Raw genomic sequence first — 16,691 nt, 5'->3', positions numbered from 1 at the left:
GGCAATACTGTGTGGGGGGGATATGTGAAGAAGGGCAATACTGTGTGTGGGGGGATATGTGAAGAAGGGCAATACTGTGTGGGGGGGATATGTGAAGACGGGCAATACTGTGTGGGGGGGATATGTGAAGAAGGGCAATACTGTGTGTGGGGGGATATGTGAAGAAGGGCAATACTGTGTGTGGGGGGATATGTGAAGAAGGGCAATACTGTGTGTGGGGGGATATGTGAAGAAGGGCAATACTGTGTGTGGGGGGATATGTGAAGAAGGGCAATACTGTGTGTGGGGGGATATGTGAAGAAGGGCAATACTGTGTGGGGGGATATGTGGATACAGTGTTATGCAGAGGTGTACTTATAACAATTTTATAGACAAATGATACTATTTACAGTCGCGCGGGGGGCGCGAAATGTTTTCTTCTTCCTAGGGGGGGCATGACAGAAAATAATTGAGAATCACTGCCCTAATGTTTGACAGACTAACATCACAGCCACGGCATTTAGCAATGCAATCAATCAAAGAAAACAATATTTTGGAGAGAGCCTCTATCTGTTTATCTATAGATTCCTTACATAATGCAACATCTTCCACTCACATGGTCAGTGCATCATTAAGATAGGACACCATTGGAACAAAGCAAGCTGCTTGCTATTCCGGCAGTTGTACGTGCTTGCTCTGTGTCCATAAGACACACAGAGTGGGGTTTGGCCCCACCCCCTGTCACTGGCTCTGACTGACATCAGAGGAAACCAATGGCTCCTGCTGTTGTATCCAAGCCAATGAGGAGAAAGAGCCTTGGCTCTCGTGCACATTGCTGGATCAAGATTGGGCTCAGGTATGTGTTTGATGGGGGGGCTGCATGTAGAAGGTTTTTATAGAACCCTTTATAGAATGCAGTATGGTAAAAATAAAGTCTGCCTTTACAACCACTTTAATAAGTCTTTAGAGACTGGGGCACTCCAAGGCTGTGCTACAGCTCTGTACCTGAAAAGCGCTCTGCAGCTAACACAGTACACAGAAGTCTGAAAATCACTACAAGCTGAGCCCAAGCCCTGCAAACGCCCAGACCAGCAGTGCCCAGGTGTAGGCTCCAAAGCTATTGCAAAGACTATACCAATCCGGATAGTTACATAGGAGAACTGCTCTAACTGCACGTAGTCTTCTCTGAATAATAAATTCATCTTGAACAAAAAGAAAACAAATTGCTAGCAAAACAGATACACTTTTCTAAGTAGAAAAGTCATTCATTCTCTTAGGACACAAGATAAAAAAACAGGCATGCTCAGAGTAGGAGGGGTTATAACAAGCTTATCACTGGCTTTTGTTTGCCAGTGTCCAAATCCTCCTGTAAGCAAGATATAACCCTACATACATGTTCTCATCCATAGAGCCCATAATTAAACAAAATAAAAAAGAACCATGGGCAAATATAAAGCTCCCACTTATGTTCACTAAATAATTGCATTGTTATTTTATAAATATACCTGCAGTGATTTGTTATTAATCTACTTCCTGGTCCAGCTACCGATGCCTGCATTTGCTTTTAGGTTGCTGCCGGAACACCATTGAGGCTACAGAATGTGCTCATTGGAGTCCTGGGGTGATGACTTTGGAGGGTAGCGACAGAGACTGATTTATTTCATGTAATGCACATCTTCTCGTGAACCACCTGCTCCTGGTGTTATGAATGAATAGACTATGGAAGGTGACAACACTTTTTGATAGACTGAAATGCTGCAGACGATTTGCCAATGCCTGGACTTCTGCCTGTTTTTTTGGACTACTAATTAATATTTTGTAGGAATGTATTAGTTAACTGAAGGTTTTTTTTTTTTTTGTATATTTGCCTGGAACTGTTCTTTAACTGTTCCAGCCTGCCATATGTAACCATATATGGCAGACTAATCTTCCATAATACAGCCTTATGTTATACTATAATAATGATGAGACTGACAAAATAGAACACGTTGGGCCGGATTCAGAAAGAGATACGACGGCGTATCTCCTGATACGCCATCGTATATCTGAGTTCCGACGGTCGTATCTATGCGCCTGATTCATAGAATCAGGTTAGGCATAGATATCCCTAATGCCCCGTACACACCATCACTTTATGTGATGAAAAAAAAACGACACTTTCTGTGAAGTAAAAAACGACGTTTTTGAAACTTCAATTTTCAAAGACGAAGTTGCCTACACACCATCGTTTTCTCACAATGATCTTGCAAAGTGAGGTTACGTTCCACCACGTTTTTCCATTGAAGCTTGTTTCTGGGCATGCGTGGATGAAAAAACGTCTTAGAAAACGACGTTTTTTGCTACACACGGTCAATTTCTGTGAAGTAAAAAGTGCACTTTTGAAAAACGACACATAAAATTGAAGCATGCTTCAATTTTTTTTGGTCGTTTTTTACAAGACATAAAATGACGTTTTCCCACACACACGGTCAATTAAAGTGACGTTTTTAAAAACGTCATTTTTTTTCATCACATAAAGTGATGGTGTGTACGCGGCATAAGATCCGACAGGTGTAATTGTCTTACACCGTCGGATCTTAGGCTGCAATTCCAGGCCGCCCGGCGCTTTTTTTTTTTACAGCGTTTGCATTCGGCTTTTTCCGGCGTATAGTTACCCCTGCTATATGAGGGGTAGCTAATGTTAAGTATGGCCGTCGTTCCCGTGCCGAGTTTTGAAATGTTTACGTTGTTTGCGTAAGTCGTTCGCGAATACGGCTGGACGTAATTTACGTTCACGACAAAAGCATGACGAGTTGCCGACGTCATTTGGAGCATGCCCACTGGGATTCAGTCGCAGCCAGCGCATGCGCAGTTCGTTTAGTGCGGGGACACCCATCATTTAAATGATACACGCCCCCTACCCGCCTAATTTGAATTCCACCGGGTAATTTACGCTACGCCGCCGTAACTTTACAGGCAAGTGCTTTGTGAATACAGCACTTGCCTGAAAAACTTGCGGCGGCGTAACGTAAATGAGTTACGTTACGCCAGCAGAAAGATCCGCTGATCTTTCTGAATCTGGCCCATTATGCTTTTATGCATAGCAGGACAAATACCAAGCCTTTTCCTCTTAAGAGCTGAACAGGACATGACATGCTGCAAGGTTAATTTGTGTTACTTTGGCTACATACTAACATGTTATGCTCTGGTGCAGCTATCTGTTAGCATAGCATATAATAACATTATGCCAATTTTCTAGTTTTCAGAATTGCCCATTAAGAATCCTGAACATGCATTAGGTAAAATAGAAAATCTATTGCCCAGTCTAATCAGTTAACATTTTTGACAGCCACATTGCAGGTTTGTGTAAAAATAAATGGTACTACACTGCAAAACACTATTCAATATTGAAAACAACAATATCATTTCCAAACAAGATATACAATAACCCAACTCCTAAATCCAGTGCAAATAATAATCAGTGCTAAAACAATAAAAAGTAGTAGAACATTAAATAGAGTTGATTCCACCAATCTTCTTCAATAGAGACCATTCAACATGAATAACAGGAGGTGCAGATTTGTTCACTCCACCATGATCAACTCTTGTGGGCAAACATTCGCCATCCACATTGCACCTTACAATTATAAACAGCCAAAAGGACAGGGTGCCTTTAAAAAGCCAGGTTGTGCTTTATCCATTAAAAGGGAAAATATTTAGCTAGAATTTTAGTTTAAGAAAAACTGCTTAAATCACCATATACAAACTCATTGAGTTGAGAGAACAGCCAATGTGAAATCCAGTACAGAATATGTTGGGTTTTTAGCACATGATGGTGACTGCTTTGCTTATTTCAGGTAAAACACTTTAGGCTTGCATTGATTATTGAGATCACATTTTTTCTAGTTCAGACTTGTTTAGCCATGACAGAAATAGTATAACTAGTGGTCACAAACAGGAATAAACGCTCAAAGTTGCCTATGATTCCTGACAGATGGCACCACAGGGAGAACATAACACCTATTGTTAAAAAAAAGGTTGTAGTTGTCACCATTCTAAAATTATAATTTGGGTTGGGCTACACAGCCTTAAACTTGCCACTTCAAAAACGTATTCAATTAACACAAAACACCCTTTTATGCAGACAGACTTTTCAGTTTTTACAGCCTCTATATGAAAACTAAGGTGCTAAACTCAAGCCTCAGATCTGTACAAGTTAAAAAAAAAACACTTTAAGGTATATTCCAACATGAGGCAATATTGTTTTCAAAATTCACTCACCGCATTTAAGGTAATCAATTACAAGAATTTAAAGTTACACCTATGCCTTTAATAATCTTTTGCAGCATGGAGCAATGTTGATGCAGTATCAAGCCTGAACAAGTTCCTCGTCATACATAAGGGAGGGGCACCAGTAGTGTTAAGAGCCCTTTCACACTGTAAACGCCTATAGCGGAGCGATAAAATAGCGGTAAAACGCTGCTATTTTACCGCGTTTTTACCGCATTTGCGGTAAAATTACCGCGAGGCTATGGGCGTTTTGACAGTGTTTTACAAGCGTTATTGAAGCATGGGCGTCAAAGGACAACCCCACTTCTCTACATCACTTCCTGTTTACTTTAGATGGAGTTTATGGAGCTTTTTTGTTGTTTGTGCTACTCTATTGGGAGAATATCCACAAACAGAGGCAGAAACATCGCTATTGGGTTCATCCCGTCCTCCAAGCACACACCTCAAGGGGACAATTTGCGTTGCTATATGAGGACTTGAGAGTGCACCCAGACAAGTTCAGAAATTACACTCGGATGAGCATTGCAACGTAAGTATCTAAATCCGAATCCCACTCCCAATAGCCTTGAATCCCTAACCCTAATCCCGCTCCCAATAGTTTCAAATCCCTAACCCTAATCCCGCTCCCAATAGTCCAAAATCCCTAACCCTACTCACAATAGTCCCAAATCCCTAACCCTAATCTCGCTCCCAATTGTCCCAATTCACTAAACCTAACCCTAATCCCGCTCCCAAGAGTCCCAAATCCCTAACCCCGCTCCCAATAGTCTCGAATCCCTAACCTTAACCCCGCTCCCAATAGTCCAAAATCCCTAACCCTAACCCCGCTCCCAATAGTCCAAAATCCCTAACCCTAATCCCGCTCACAATAGTCCCAAATCCCGCTCCCAATTGTCCCAATTCACTAAACCTAACCCTAATCCCGCTCCCAAGAGTCCCAAATCCCTAACCCCGCTTCCAATAGTCCCAAATCCCTAACCTCGCTCCTAATAGTCTCAAATCCCTAACCCTAACCCCGCTCCCAATAGTCCAAAATCCCTAACCCTAATCCCGCTCACAATAGTCCCAAATCCCTAACCCTAATCTCGCTCCCAATTGTCCCAATTCACTAAACCTAACCCTAATCCCGCTCCCAATAGTCCCAATTCACTAAACCTAACCCCGCTCCCAATAGTCCCAAATCCCTAACCCTAACCCCACTCCCAATAATCCCAAATCCCTAACCTCGCTCCCAATTGTCCCAATTCACTAAACCTAACCCTAATCCCGCTCCCAATAGTCCCAAATCCCTAACCCCACTCCCAATAGTCCCAAATGCCTAACCCTAAACTCGCTCCCAATTGTCCCAATTCACTAAACCTAACCCTAATCCCACTCCCAAATCCCTAACCTCGCTCCCAATTCACTAAACCTAACCCTAATCCCACTCCCAATAGTCCCAAATCCCTAATCTCGCTCCCAATTCACTAAACCTAACCCTAATCCCACTCCCAATAGTCCCAAATCCCTAACCCTAATCCCACTCCCAATAGTTCCAAATCCCTAACCCTATTCTCGCTCCCAATTGTCCCAATTTACTAAACCTAACCCTAATCCCGCTCCCAATAGTCTCAAATCCCTAACCCTAATCTCGCTCTCAATTGTCCCAATTCACTAAACCTAACCCTAATCCCGCTCCCAATAGTCCGAAATCCCTAACCCCGCTTCCAATAGTCCCAAATCCCTAACCCTAATCCTGCTGCCAATAGTCCCAATTCCCTAACCTTAACCCTATTCTCACTCCCAATTGTCTGAAGTCCTTAACCCTAACCCTAATCGCTTCCACTAGTCCAAAATCCCTAACCTCGCTCCCAATAGTCCCAAATTATAAACCTACAGTAGTATAAACATATTCATTATTAGATCTATTTTAACATACTTTAAAATATATTAATCTTTCTGTCTCTTTTGGAGTATATAGTATTTTGAGTGTACTACATACTGTATATTGTGTGATTATTTTTGTCATGTAATAAACATAATAAATGTAAATTTGTTTTCTTTTATTTATATAATTAATACATTTCAAACATCAATACTGAATGTGATTACGGTTATGGATTTGGGACTATTGGGAGCGGGGTTAGGGATTTGGGACTATTGGGAGTGAGAATAGGGTTAGGGATTTGGGACTATTGGGAGCAGGGTTAGGGTTTTTGGACTATTGGGAGTGAGATTAGGGTTAGGGATTTGGGACTAGTAGGAGTGAGATTAGGGATTTGGGACTAGTGGGAGTGAGATTGGGGTTAGGTTTAGGGATTTGGGACTAGTGAAAGTGGGATTAGGGTTAGGGTTTTGGGACTATTGGGAGCAGGATTAGGGTTAGTGAAATTGGGACTATTGGGAGTGGGATTAGGGTTTTGGGACTATTGGGAGCAGGATTAGGGATTTTGGACTATTGGGAGTGAGGTTAGGGTTAGGGATTTGGGACTAGTGGAAGTGGGATTAGGGTTAGGGATTTGGGACTAGTGGAAGCGGGATTAGGGTTAGGGATTTGGGACTATTGGGAGCAGGATTAGGGTTAGTGAATTGGGACTATTGGGAGTGGGGTTAGTGATTTGGGACTTTTGGTAGCGGGATTAGCCGTTAGGGACTATTGGGAGCAGGATTAGGGTTAGGGATTTTGGACTATTGGGAGTGAGATTAGGGTTAGGAATTTGGGACTAGTGGAAGTGTGGTTAGGGTTAGGGATTTGGGACTAGTGGAAGCGGGATTAGGGTTAGGGATTTGGGACCATTGGGAGCAGGGTTAGGGTTAGGGATTTGGGAGTGGGATTAGGGTTAGGGATTTGGGACTATTGGGAGCAGGATTAGGGTTTTTGGACTATTGGGAGTGAGATTAGGGTTAGGGATTTGGGACTAGTGGAAGTGGGATTAGGGTTAGGGATTTGGGACTATTGGGAGCAGGATTAGGGATTTGGGACTATTGGGAGTGGGATTAGGGTTAGGGATTTGGGACTATTGGGAGCAGGGTTAGGGATTTGGGACTAGTGGAAGTGGGATTATGGACTAGTGGAAGTGGGGTTAGGGATTTTGGACTATTGGAAGTGGGATTGGGTTAGGGATTTGGCACTAGTGGAAGTGGGATTAGGGTTAGGGATTTGGGACCAGTGGAAGTGGGATTAGGGTTAGGGATTTGGGACTAGTGGAAGTGGGATTAGGGTTAGGGACTAGTGGAAGTGGGATTAGGGTTAGGGATTTGGGACTAGTGGAAGTGGGGTTAGAGATTTGGGACTATTGGAAGCGGGATTAGGGTTAAGGATTTGGGACTATTGGGAGCGGGATTAGGGTTAGGGATTTGGGACTAGTGGAAGTAGGATGTTCTCCAGTTCTGGTACTCATGTTTGTTGTTTTTTTGTTTATTGTTTAGCTTTTCCCAGTCGGGTATGTGCCTCTGTGCCACCATGTTACAGCTTTTTCTTTTCATGACTCTATTTGAAAAATGATCGTTTTTGAGATCCCATAGATGTTCTCTTTTCTGCTTGCATGTTAAATTTTTTGTGAGATCATGTGACTTTTCTACAGCTCAGGGCGTTTTTACCGCGTTTTCAATTCATTTCAATGGAGAGGGGCGTTTTTGGAGCGTTTTTTTCAGCGCTCAAAAGCTGCTCCAAAGATGCTGCTTGCAGGACTTTTTTCAACGCTCCTCCAGCGCAACGCCTCAGTGTGAAGGGTTCAATTGAGATGCATGGGGAGCGTTTTATTTGCGTTTTAATAGCGCTATTTTTAGTCCCAATTCACTAAACCTAACCCTAATCCCACTCCCAATAGTCCCAAATCCCTAATCCCACTCCCAATAGTTCCAAATCCCTAACCCTATTCTCGCTCCCAATTGTCCCAATTTACTAAACCTAACCCTAATCCCGCTCCCAATAGTCTCAAATCCCTAACCCTAATCTCGCTCTCAATTGTCCCAATTCACTAAACCTAACCCTAATCCCGCTCCCAATAGTCCCAAATCCCTAACCCCGCTTCCAATAGTCCCAAATCCCTAACCCTAATCCTGCTGCCAATAGTCCCAATTCCCTAACCTTAACCCTATTCTCACTCCCAATTGTCTGAAGTCCTTAACCCTAAGCCTAATCCCGCTTCCACTAGTCCAAAATCCCTAACCCTAACCTCGCTCCCAATAGTCCCAAATTATAAACCTACAGTAGTATAAACATATTCATTATTAGATCTATTTTAACATACTTTAAAATATATTAATCTTTCTGTCTCTTTTGGAGTATATAGTATTTTGAGTGTACTACATACTGTATATTGTGTGATTATTTTTGTCATGTAATAAACATAATAAATGTAAATTTGTTTTCTTTTATTTATATAATTAATACATTTCAAACATCAATACTGAATGTGATTACGGTTATGGATTTGGGACTATTGGGAGCGGGGTTAGGGATTTGGGACTATTGGGAGTGAGAATAGGGTTAGGGATTTGGGACTATTGGGAGCAGGGTTAGGGTTTTTGGACTATTGGGAGTGAGATTAGGGTTAGGGATTTGGGACTAGTGGGAGTGAGATTAGGGTTAGGGATTTGGGACTAGTGGGAGTGAGATTGGGGTTAGGTTTAGGGATTTGGGACTAGTGAAAGTGGGATTAGGGTTAGGGTTTTGGGACTATTGGGAGCAGGATTAGGGTTAGTGAAATTGGGACTATTGGGAGTGGGATTAGGGTTTTGGGACTATTGGGAGCAGGATTAGGGATTTTGGACTATTGGGAGTGAGGTTAGGGTTAGGGATTTGGGACTAGTGGAAGTGGGATTAGGGTTAGGGATTTGGGACTAGTGGGAGCAGGATTAGGGTTAGTGAATTGGGACTATTGGGAGTGGGGTTAGGGTTAGTGATTTGGGACTTTTGGTAGCGGGATTAGCCGTTAGGGACTATTGGGAGCAGGATTAGGGTTAGGGATTTTGGACTATTGGGAGTGAGATTAGGGTTAGGAATTTGGGACTAGTGGAAGTGGGGTTAGGGATTTGGGACTAGTGGAAGCGGGATTAGGGTTAGGGATTTGGGACTATTGGGAGAAGGGTTAGTGAATTGGGACCATTGGGAGCAGGGTTAGGGTTAGGGATTTGGGAGTGGGATTAGGGTTAGGGATTTGGGACTATTGGGAGCAGGATTAGGGTTTTTGGACTATTGGGAGTGAGATTAGGGTTAGGGATTTGGGACTAGTGGAAGTGGGATTAGGGTTAGGGATTTGGGACTATTGGGAGCAGGATTAGGGATTTGGGACTATTGGGAGTGGGATTAGGGTTAGGGATTTGGGACTATTTGGAGCAGGGTAGGGTTAGGGATTTGGGACTAGTGGAAGTGGGATTATGGACTAGTGGAAGTAGGGTTAGGGATTTTGGACTATTGGAAGTGGGATTGGGTTAGGGATTTGGCACTAGTGGAAGTGGGATTAGGGTTAGGGATTTGGGACCAGTGGAAGTGGGATTAGGGTTAGGGATTTGGGACTAGTGGAAGTGGGGTTAGAGATTTGGGACTATTGGAAGCGGGATTAGGGTTAAGGATTTGGGACTATTGGGAGCGGGATTAGGGTTAGGGATTTGGGACTAGTGGAAGTAGGATGTTCTCCAGTTCTGGTACTCATGTTTGTTGTTTTTTTGTTTATTGTTTAGCTTTTCCCAGTCGGGTATGTGCCTCTGTGCCACCATGTTACAGCTTTTTCTTTTCATGACTCTATTTGAAAAATGATCGTTTTTGAGATCCCATAGATGTTCTCTTTTCTGCTTGCATGTTAAATTTTTTGTGAGATCATGTGACTTTTCTACAGCTCAGGGCGTTTTTACCGCGTTTTCAATTCATTTCAATGGAGAGGGGCGTTTTTGGAGCGTTTTTTTCAGCGCTCAAAAGCTGCTCCAAAGATGCTGCTTGCAGGACTTTTTTCAACGCTCCTCCAGCGCAACGCCTCAGTGTGAAGGGTTCAATTGAGATGCATGGGGAGCGTTTTATTTGCGTTTTAATAGCGCTATTTTTACCGCGAAAACGCGACAAAAAAGCCGCAAAAACGCACCAGTGTGAAAGGGCTCTAAAACTTGAAAAACTTTAACTTGAATATTGCAATGAATCAAGAGGTAGTGAGTTTATCCTGACAACATTGTGGCCTTGTGTTGGATTTTTACAAGCAGAGGTGATTTGTTAGACTTTAATAAAGTATGAGAAGAGACATAGAAGTGCCTGTACATACCTCTGCCCAAGAGGACCTCAATATGCAAATACTTACAGCCACAACCCCTGTGATCTGCTATTCAAAATGCTTAATATTCATCTTAGGTACCTGTCGATTTTTGTGTCACTTAAATACCTTTATGTTAAAAAAAGGTTTGCTTTAAGCTCTGCTTTAATGGGGCTGCTAAAAGCAAAACTGATAACATAGCACAAGGAAGAAAAAGCAGGCAGTAAGCCAGATATATTTGTCTATCATAATAATTCATTTTTAAGTAGGAAAAAAATAAATATGTAAATCGGATGATCTTACAGCAAAGAGTCTCAACACGTTGGCCACCATGATGGAGACTGAGCTTGCTGAAGCGCCAATCACTCCCACAACCCTCTCTGGGCGGCTGAAAATGGCTGGCTCTCCATTGGAACAGCGAATATCTGAGGTGTCTTTCTGAATCAGGGCTTGAACAAAGGTAAGAGACTGTTCCAGAGCATAGGTGTCTCGAGAGCAGGTGTCTAGAATACGAGCTCCAAGCGTCAGGTTGGGAAGAAGCTCGGGATCCCCATTAATTTGGTCCAGGGCATATAGCATAGCCTCCATTCGATGTATCCCAGCTTCTTTTTTCACTTCTCCACATGGAACACCAGCTGGGCCCTTGGCATGGACTGGGAACAAGCCTCCTAAAGTGATGTCCCCATCTATCTTAATAGAGTGGGGTTGGGTATTCTGCTGAGACTCAACTCCCCTCTGCAAGAGGATGAAGAACAAGAGGGTTCTGGGAGCTGGAGGAGGTCCCATGTCTTTGTGAGTTCCTCTCGAGGGAGGACTGATGGATTTGTAGACTCTGTCATTCAGGCTGTATCCAAAAAAATATGACTGGGAGATGTCTGCAGAAAGAGAACATAGATAGGTCAGTGATCAGCATTCCATCACAAGGTAACGATTCATATAAGAACACATTTCAGATGCAATGTGTGAAGATGGGTTGTAGGGGTCAGAATGACATACATAAGGAGCATTTTGACAGAGGACAAAGGGAAGCATGCAGAAGACAGAGAAAGAGGGCACAGAGGGGAAGTATTTATACATAAATTTACCCAAACCTCCACAGGATACAGAGAGGGAGCAGAGTAAAGCTTACAGCCAGCTCACAGTCCTGCCAGTGACAGTACGCCCCAGGCCATCTCTGCATCTATTCTTTAAATCCTATTTATAACTAAGAGAACAAGCACTGAACCCACACACACACTGCAAAGCTCTAGCATGAAGACCTCAGACTAATCTGTATTCTTCTAGCAAGACAAGACTAGACCCCCTCTGACAAATGCAATAATGATCCAAGGTTTAAATGCAGCCCCTATACATCCAACCAATGACATTCACCAAATAAAAAACATATACAACCAATAGCAAAAACCCCAAATAATCTAACCATTTTATATTACTATCCTCTAAACGTACAGCATAGAAATACAGAACTAGCATAGCATCTTCTGGTGAACAAAAATACCAAGTACGAGATAGATATTTTCTAAAATAAACTCCTACTAATATGAGGTAATGTATAAAAAGCATATAACACATTATATACAGTATTTTATAATATGCTATAGGATAGGTGTACCTAAATATACTAATGGAATAGCGGACATGTTTATGTAATTGTGATATATAAACACTTAATCAGTCTGCACATCCTTGTTCTAAAAATAAAATGGGACTCATTTCTATGTAAGCCGTATAAAACATCAGCACAACACTTTCAAGTAACATGTACAGGCTGTTATTACCATGGAACAAGTTTACAATGCAGTGCCAATATTTTGGCGGCTATTATAAATACTCAAAGCTCATTTTACTGTGATTTGCATATACCACAGCATATAGTTCATCATGTAAAATATGCATCCCAAACCTCAGCAATAATTACCTCCTCGCACTTTAGTTTGTCAAAACAATCTATTCATGTGCCACTAATGTCTACTGGTGTATATGTTGGTGAATAGATATCTCTTTTCATTTTTATTTTAGAACCAGCTGGTGATAACTGTTTAACAAGATGGCAGCTTAAGTGAGACCACAGATGCCTTTAATGCATTAAAAAAAAACACTGGATATCCTCACGATCCACTTAAATATATTCTTTTAGCCTGTTAAAGTGATTATAAAGCTTTTTTTTTTAAATTAAAATAACAAACATGTAATACTTACCTGCTGACCAGACCCAAACCTCCTCTTCTCGGGTCCACTGCTGATGCTCTGGGCTTCTCCTCCTCTCAGTTCACCACCATAGGAAACAACTTCCTATGGGGGCGCACCTGTTGGCTCGCTCTATTGACAAACACAACGCAGCTAACCCCCCTCCCCCACTCTCTGCTGACAGGATTTGGCCGACAGCAGCAGGATCCAATGGCTCCTGGTGCTGTCTCTGTTAGGACAACCTCTGCAGATGGGCACAGAGCTGGATCGAGATCGGGCTCAGGTAAGTATATGGGGTTGAGAGGCCAATACAAATACAGGGACAATTTCTTGTCTTAATGTAAGGAATGCATTAAGGCAGGGGTGTCCAAACTTTTTTTAAAGAGGGCCAGATTTGATGAAGTGATCATGCGTGAGGTCCGACCATTTTGCCTGACATTCTTCGAACCATTAAAATTCGGTCTAAGTGTGTTCGTCTGAGCACTAATACACTGCCCAACAAGAATTCTCTTGCTTTTGTAGCTGAGTGTGAGTAAAGAGATGAGTTTGGGGCGTGTTATTTGGATATATATATATATATATATATATATATACACACTGCTCAAAAAAATTAAAGGAACACTTTTGAATCAGAACTCCTGGGATGTTGATCTGGTCAGTTAAGTAGCAGAGGGGGAGGGGTGTATACAGATGGGGTTGTTAATTTCAATTAACAGCAAAGCAGCTGAAACTGATTAACAACAGGTGCACTAAATGGGCAACAATGAGACGACCTCCAAAACAGGAATGGTTTTTCAGGTGGAGGTGTCTGACATTTTTTTCCCTACTCATCTTTTCTGACTGTTTTTCACTAGTTTTGCATTTAGCTAGGGTCAGTGTCACTACTGGTAGCACGAGGCAATACTTGGACCCTATAAAGGTTGCACAGGCAGTCCAACTCCTCCAGGATGGCACATCAATACGTGTCATTGCCAAAAGGTTTGCCATGTCTTCCAGCACAGTCTCAAGAGCATGGAGGAGATTCCAGGAGACAGGCAGTTACTCTAGGAGAGCTGGACAGAGCTGTAGAAGGTCCTTAACCCATCAGCAGGACCGGTATCTGCTCCTTTGTGCAAGGAGAAACAGGATGAGCACTGCCAGAGCCCTACAAAATGACCTCCAGCAGGCCACTGGTGTGAATGTCTCTGACCAAACAATCAGAAACAGACTTCATGGGGGTGGCCTGAGGGCCCGACGTCCTCTTGTGTGCTCTGTGCTCACTGCAGGACACTGTGGAGCTCGATTGGCATTTTCCATTGAACACCAGAATTGGCAGGTCCACCACTGGTGCCCCATGCTTTTCACAGATGAGAGCAAGTTCACCCTGAGCATATGTGACAGACGTGAAAGGGTCTGGAGAAGCACAGACCTCTACAGGCTACACAATAGCACCCTGACTGCCATTAGGTATCGGGATGAAATCATTGGACCCATTGTCAGACCCTACGCTATTGCAGTGGGTCCTGGGTTCCTCCTGTTTCACGACAATGCCCGGCCTCATGTGGCGAGAGCATGCAGCCAGTTCCTGGAGGATGAAGAAATTGATACCATTGAATGGCCCCCACGATCACCTGACCTAAATCCAAAAGAACACCTCTGGGACATTTTGTTTCGGTCCATCCGGTGCCGCCAGGTTGCCCCTCAGTCTGTTCAGGAGCTCAGTGATGCTCTGGTCCAGAGGAAATGCTCTAGTCTAGGAGGAAATACCCCAGAACACCATCTGTCGTCTCATTAAGAGCATGCCCTGATGTTGTCCGGCATGCATACAAGCACTTGGGGGCCATACAAACTACTGAGGACCATTTCGAATTGTTGCAATGAAATTTCAGCAAAATGGACTAGCTTGCTGCATAATTTTTTCACTTTGATTTTCGGGGTGTTTTTGAATTCTGCCCTCTGTAGGTGGATAATTTTCATTTCCATAAAATGATGTGCCATCCTTTCATTCCTAACACATTACCCAATCCATATCAGTATAGATATCCAGCATGAGATTTTTGCCTGTTGAGATCTGATGTTTTCAAAGTGATCCTTTATTTTTTTTTGAGCAGTGTATGTATGTATATATATATATATATATATATATATATATCTTTATCGTACATCACGGGACATAGAGTACTATAGTAATTACTATATGGGTTATACGCCCACCTTCAGGTGATGGACACTGGCATAATCAAGACAGGAAGTCTCTCTCTATATAACCCTGTCATACAGGGAGCACCTCAGTTTTTTCACCAGTGTCTAAGGTGTTGGTCACGGTTAATGATGTGCTGAAAAATGTTTCATAGATGGCCTAAACAGGGTCAGGGAGCTACGCTATCGGATCCATTCAAAGAGCCAAAACAAAGGCTAAAGTGGATGGTACACGAGCCTTGGTACCGAAGAACGAGGTTTTGCCTGTAACGCTTCTCTTAGGAGAGCTGGGCCCTGGGATCTAGCACAGTTGGTCACATTGCTATACCACAGGTTTTCTGGCAGGGAGCCATACAGGTCCAAGGCACTGGACTTTACGTTCAGAGGGGACCCCGTCCTTGACACCATCCCGCCGTATTGGGTGAAGATTGGGTCGCTGTGATATTCCAGCAGTTCCCTGCAGCGAGGAATGGTGAGTCTGCATTTGTTTGCAGTCTCTATTAAAAGAGAGCGATCTGACGGTCTGTTTCCTGGTGGGCCACTGGGAGCAGTGTGCTGTTCTTTCATGCTTGTACTCTTGCTCAGGCTGCTGTTTTTCCCCCAGCCACTAGAGGGCGCAGGTTTGCTCAAGGTCTAGCCTATTGTTTATTGTAGGCAGGAAGAAGAAGGGCAGCCATTACCATGTGCTGACAGGTTGGATAGGCCTTGGAGACAGAACAGTGTGCTATGAGTGTGTGAGTACTGGCTTGGGAATGGGTACAGTCAAGTCATGATTACATGCTGCATATTTTCTGCCTATCCATGGGGCATGTACAGCTGTAAGTAGTAGATACACCCCTGGATGATTAACAGTTCACTTTAAAAGTGTCATTATCTGCTTGTGGGCAGGAACAGCATAATACACATGCTTGCAGTTTTATTACTTAAATGCATTTTTTTTATTTATAATACATGTTTGAAAGGCATGAGCGTAGTGCATATGTGCTTGGTACAGGTCTAAAGTATAGGACCAACTGCAGTTGAGCAGGTGCTTGCTTACAAACTTGTTAAATCGCACAGTTGCTAAAGAAAGGCCCAGTATCCTGGTGTTCTGCGCTCCTACCTTGAAAAACTGAGGCCATGGGTTCAGATCCCACAGATGGTATCACCTACTTAAAGCTTGCATTGTACTGTTGAAATTCACAGTTGCTTATACGCACAGATGCTGATATGCACAGTTGCTAAAATCGCACAATTGCCAATACGCACAGATGCTGAAATGCTCAGTTGCTAAAATCGCACAGTTGCTTATACGCACAGATTCTGATATGCACAGTTGCTAAAATCGTACAGATGCTGAATTGCACAGTTGCTGGATAGCACAGTTCTGCTAAAACACACAGTTGCTGAAGCACACGGTTGAAGATAACTGTTTTTACCAGTTCACATGTTTGCATAAAGATACGTGGTCATGTGTGTACAAAATGCATGTTTGTGTAAAAATAATAATAATCACAAAACATGTTTATTTTTTGATCACATAAGAACGTGTGATTGCATAAGGTGACAGGATGGCTTAAAGATACACGGTCACATAAAGATACATGTTTATGTTTGTATAGGTATGCATGGTGTTTTTCATAGCCGCATGATCACGCAGAAAGGCTTGATCTCATAAAGGTGCTCGATCACATAAAACTATAAAAATGCTGGATCACATAAAGATGCAAGATCGCCTAAAAGTTGCATGATCACCTATAGATGCATGTTGCATAATGAGGCATATTAATACATGTTTACTTAAATATACATGATTCATCAGGATCGCATAAGCAATACATGTCTGCATAAGATACGTGTTGCATAATGTTGCCGAAC

General features: G+C 42.8%; 1 protein-coding gene across 3 annotated transcripts in view; it reads right to left on the bottom strand.

Moving 5' to 3' along the window:
- The window catches only part of LOC120914078 (metabotropic glutamate receptor 6-like), a 119,512-nt gene that overhangs the window by 84,713 nt on the left and 18,108 nt on the right, over positions 1–16,691 (bottom strand). For all 3 annotated transcript variants that reach the window (XM_040324538.1, XM_040324539.1, XM_040324537.1), the window contains exon 2: positions 10,773–11,344. In XM_040324538.1, the coding sequence (XP_040180472.1) occupies positions 10,773–11,255 (483 nt within the window). In that variant the 5' untranslated portion in view covers positions 11,256–11,344. The remainder of the gene's footprint in view (positions 1–10,772; positions 11,345–16,691) is intronic.

The sequence above is a fragment of the Rana temporaria genome, chromosome 9 (assembly GCF_905171775.1).
Source record: "Rana temporaria chromosome 9, aRanTem1.1, whole genome shotgun sequence".
In the NCBI taxonomy this organism is placed as follows: domain Eukaryota; kingdom Metazoa; phylum Chordata; class Amphibia; order Anura; family Ranidae; genus Rana; species Rana temporaria.
Note: the sequence above shows the minus strand (reverse complement) of the source record. Positions and strands in the feature narration are given on the sequence as shown.